This window comes from Mesitornis unicolor, unplaced genomic scaffold, assembly GCF_000695765.1.
Source record: "Mesitornis unicolor isolate BGI_N332 unplaced genomic scaffold, ASM69576v1 scaffold9886, whole genome shotgun sequence".
NCBI classification, from domain to species: domain Eukaryota; kingdom Metazoa; phylum Chordata; class Aves; order Mesitornithiformes; family Mesitornithidae; genus Mesitornis; species Mesitornis unicolor.
This window is the reverse complement of record NW_010191721.1, coordinates 12,069-17,215: the sequence shown is the minus strand read 5'-3', so window position 1 is coordinate 17,215 and position 5,147 is coordinate 12,069. Positions and strand designations below refer to the sequence as shown.

The 5,147-nt window shown below is 36.1% G+C and overlaps 1 protein-coding gene across 1 annotated transcript in view; it reads left to right on the top strand.

Moving 5' to 3' along the window:
* The window catches only part of PPIP5K2 (diphosphoinositol pentakisphosphate kinase 2), a gene marked incomplete at both ends in the record, with an annotated part of 33,554 nt that overhangs the window by 25,171 nt on the left and 3,236 nt on the right, over positions 1-5,147 (top strand). The window contains one exon of the mRNA XM_010186841.1: positions 3,295-3,426. Coding sequence (XP_010185143.1) covers positions 3,295-3,426 — 132 coding nt within the window. The remainder of the gene's footprint in view (positions 1-3,294; positions 3,427-5,147) is intronic.

Genomic DNA, 5,147 nt, shown 5'->3' with positions numbered 1-5,147 from the left:
TACCTTACCATACTTCTCTGTTCATCAGATGTGCAAATTACTTAAGTATTGCACTAAAAATCACAGCAAGAGAGCTGTCTCTTGCTTACGTCAACCTCTTGAGCTTCAAGAGTGAGAGTAAACTTGTCTTCAGTCTACCATAGTTACAAAAAAAATCTGGTTTAACACACAGGACAGTGCTATGTCTTTCTCTTCCTCAGAAAAATGCCTCCTCATGCCTACCTTTCTACATGTTTAAATAGGTCCAAAATGTATCCTGTTCATAAAAACCAGACTCAGTCTTCAGCATCCACTGGATCTTAATGTAGCTTTTCTAGATTTCTTAATTGTGGTTTTAAAATGTGCATGACCACTGTCTGAGTACAGTGATGGTGATAGTATTGAAACTGCAGTAGAAATCGTCAGCATTTTTGTGTTAGGATTCAAAACATATTTGCTTAGAAACTAGGGTAAAAATAAAAGACTGTTTTTATCTGGCTTTGCTGAGAAGCAAAGCAGTGTTCTATTATATTCATTTGGAATCCACAGTGACTTTGCACTGCAGTGTTTCTTGAAGGGAAACTACTATAGTAAGGCTGAATTAATGACATTAAGACTGAGTTTGATCTAAAGTACCATTTCTAGTGTCCTGTTTCAAATAGGAAAGTTAAAAGTCTGTTTTTTATCTTTAGACTCCAACTAAGTATTTCTAAAACATACAATGTCAGAAACTGCATTTGAGTATCAGTGTCTAATAATGTCACTGCTTTCTGTTCCATTTAGCACTACCTTTTTGTAACTACATTATTTCAAAAAGGACCTAAATTGCTTTTAATTGAATGCATTGATTGTACAGATTAATTTAATACATCAATTTTGCCACACATCTTTTACAAGACAATTGCAAGCTGTATGAGCTCCTATGAAACCTAAGTATATTGAAGGTTTCTGAGGGTTCTCTAATAACATAAGAACATACTGATGTTGTTTTGTCTGTCCACTGGACTATCATTTTGATTCTCCTTGTTCCTTTCACTCTGTTTTTTTTTTGTTGTTGTTTTTTTTTTTTTATGTTGTTATGACACCCTCTTAACTCATTTCAGACTACCCTCCCCATCTTTAGTTCAAGGAACATGGTGAAACAAGTATCTTCTGACAGTGCTTTACCTTATTTTCTGGGCCTCTGTGCAGAACACCCACACCTTTTTAGGTGCTGGTCCATTTCCTCTGTGGAATTTCTAGGCTCCAGTGGTATGTCTCTCTAGCTTTTAAATGTAAGACAGCAGGGTGGCTTTTTGAAATGCGTTAACCCTTTCATTGTCTTGCCTTTTGATGGGGACAGTGCTTTAAGAATAAATATAGCCAAACCTGAAAGGCTGTTAGTTTACAGGAAATTGCTTTTTTAAAGGGATACTGTCAGGCTTCTTCATCATTAAAATTCAAATTTATTTCTCATAACTTCATAAAATATTATAAAAAATAAAATTAAACACTGCAGATAGATTTCCAGGGTATCTTTTAAGTCATATCCCTTAGATGCAAAGTATGACAACATGCAGGGATATGGCTATGTGATAGCAGAATTGTCAAAACTGAACAGAAACCAATGGAGAGAACTCCTGAAAGAAGAAAACTTTTTTTTCAAAGGGTATGGGTATATTTTGAAATTCCTTTCTGGTTTTCTGTAACACCGTATTACAACAGTGATAGTTATTAAAAACCTGACATTGTCCCACTAAGTTCTTTGCAAAACTAAAAAATTAAATTGTTAGTCATGTGATAGTGACTTTTCTGTCAGGGTAAAAAGATAAACCTTACATTTTGCTGTAATTCAAAGAAAGGGTTTGCGCTTTGCATGCATGCATAATTATTTAGTATATTAATATGTATGCCAAACATCTCAGTGCTTACACTGAAGCTTAGCTACTGCATTTATAACAAAATAGAAATTAAGTATTTCTATTGGTAGTGTTTCTTTTGTATATGAAAACCAATTTTCCTTGAAATGCAACATTTTATATGTAATATAAGGGAAGCTAACATAAGTACACTTCAGTTGGTTGTATATTTGAAGTGACTGTCCCTCAGATTTGACTATGGCCAAGATGGATCCAAATATAAATACAGACCCCCAAATAGGGGTTGAAATTTTGTTGAGTTACTTCTCTATGCAAATCACTAAATGGAGAGTGAATGGGGAACACCAGATATTACAGGAATATTGATATGTATTATTTTAGAGGAGGGAACAGTTCACAGTCATAATACTATCTCTAATAAATGTACCTTGAACTGAAATTCTAAACATTATTTCATTCACTATTGTTTCTTCATTTAAATATCTTAAAAGAAATGTAGCAACTGTAAATTTACAATATTAATCTGCAAAGTTGTAATGTTACAGCTGTATGTTGACAACACTAATTGGACATATTTTTCTCTTCTGAAATGCAATTGGATGAAGAGCTGTTCATTGAGTTATCAAACTTGCATCACTTTAGAGAACTGCAAACTTTTTTGTCAAGATGTTTAAATGCTTTTTAGTATGTTAGTATTACAGATATGCATGGTTGGTGTATGATCAATACTAATGTAGAAAAGCAGTGTCCAATAGATTTTTAGATTTTAGGTTGCTGTGCTTAACTGTTCTAATATATAAAACTTCTAGTCTATTAAGTACTGTTTTTAAATGCATAAAGGTAGGTGTAAATCTGTCTTATAAAGTTAAAACATGTAACCTCAAGGTACAAATGTGCTAACAGTGGTTTTCCTCTGGTATTTATGGCAAGAGTTTGTTTTCATAGAATACTGAAAATTATAGAATATGAATCCTGCAAATTTATTTCTTGGAAATTTTAGCATTTTTAGGTCATCTGCTAATAGTTGACAACATAGTTATCCTATTCTACTTGCATGAATGAGTTACCTAGTTAGTGTTGTGCCAAGTATGAGAATGAATAGGAAAACTACCATTTCCTGACTGTTTTTTTAGTGATTTACTAAGTTTGTCATAGAGGAAAGTTGTCTTTCATGAACTCATCTGGGAGTAGAGCACAGTTGTAATATTTGAAGACCACTTTATGTGAACATGTCATGGGATACAAATCTCATGTAACCTTTAGTTTAGTACAACCTGGAATGTGGCACATCTTATTCCAAATCTTAAAATACTCAGTGTCTGCGTTTTCAAGGGTACTACGTCTGCATGTGCTGATTTAAAATAAGTACTTTCTATCATGCATTAATACTGGCACATGCAATAGCTTACATCCTGTCTTATGTTTGGAAATCTTTTTTTTCTTATTTTTCTTTCAGGTTTTGAACTATATTCCATGGTGCCTTCTATTTGCCCTTTGGAAACTCTACACAACTCCTTGTCTCTGAAGCAGGTGGATGAATTTCTTGCCTCTGTGGCTGCTCCATCAAGGGAAAATCTACAGGAGACATGTACTGATTTTAGTTTATTTAGTTTATTTTTAGTTTTATGTTCATTATAAATTGTTAAATATTGTCTAATTAATCTTTCAGATATTTAAAAGCTAATAAGTAAATTAGGAATACTGCTTAAAAAAAATGTTATATGTACATAAACCATAATTTTAATTTTTGCAGTATTCTTTTTGTGGTATGCACACTGTCGTAATTCATTGAAATAATATGTCTGTTGACTGGGGTAGTAAATAAGGATTTAATGGCATTGCAATTGTTTTATTTCCTCACATTAAGAACTCCTCTGTACAGTCAATACTGTTAGCTGGATTACAAGGAATGCTTTTTAGTGAGTATTTTGAGCATTACACTCTACTGTTTCACTGGCAGCAAACCTCAGCAGAGTAGTGTTGCCTTTTACAAGCCATTTACATCTTAAAACTGTGTTGTTTCCTGTTTCTTTCAGTATTACCTGGGGTTTCACCTGTGGAGTGCCTTTCAGTTACTTAGTTTTGTAGTGGCTTGTGCTCCAGGTTTAATGTTTACATGATCTTGAAATGAAATGCAATCTGAGTTTTATTGATGTGCATTTTTCAGGATGACTTCCTGTTGTGATTCTCCTGCTGTGCCTTGGAAACAATTTCAGTTAGGTCAGATTTAGCATGTATTAGGATGCATATAATTCATGTGTCAGGTGATTGAAAATCATTCTTCTTGAGGAAATGTCAAAAGACTCATGCATTGATCACAAAATTTGTACTTGCTAATCTAGGTTACCTAGATGTTAGAATAATTCCTTTCTTTCTGTTACAGGATTTTTCTTTTTTTTTTCTGTTGCTTTAGTTTTATAGAATAGAATCGTAGAATGGTTTTGGTTGGAAAAGATCTTTAAGATCATCAAGTCCTAAATCCACTACTAAACCACTTCCCTAAGCATGACACGTACTCATCTTTTAAACACCTCCAGGGGGGTGTTCCCCCCCCCCCCCCCCGGCCCAGCCTGTTCCAGTGCTTGAAAACCCTCAGAGTAAAGAAATTCCTCCTAATATCCAACATAAACCTCCTCTAGCACAACTTGAGACCATTACACCTTATTCTATACTAGCTACAAGGAAGAAGACACCGACCCCCTCCTCGCTACAACCTCCTTTCAGGAAGTTGTAGAAAGCGATAAGGTCTCCCTTCAGTCTCCTTTTCTCCAGACTACACAACCCCAGCTCCCTCAGCTGCTCCTCATAAGACTTGTGCTCCATACCCTTCACCAGCTTTGTTGCCTTTCTCTGGACATGCTCCAGCATCTAAATGTCCTTTCTGTAGTGAGAGGCCCAAAACTGAACACAGTATTCAAGGTGTGGTCTCACCAGTGCTGAGTGCAGGGCAAGGACCACTTCCCTGCTCCTGTTGGCCACACTATTCCTGATGCAGGCCACGATGCCATTGGCCTTCAGGTCCCTTTGTAGAGCCTGTCTACGCTCAGGCAGCTCAACACTCCCGCCCAACTTGGTGTCATCTGCAAACTTGCTGAGGGAGCACTCAATCCCCTCATCTGTGTCACTGATAAAGATGTTACATGGAAGTGGCCCCAGTACTGAGCCCTGGGGAATGCCACTTGTGACTGGCAGCCAGCTGGATTTAAATCCATTCACCACAACTGTATGGGCCTAGACATCCAGCCAGTGTTTACCCAGTGAAGCGTATGCCCATCCAAGCCATGCCGAGCCAGCTTTTCTAGGAAGATA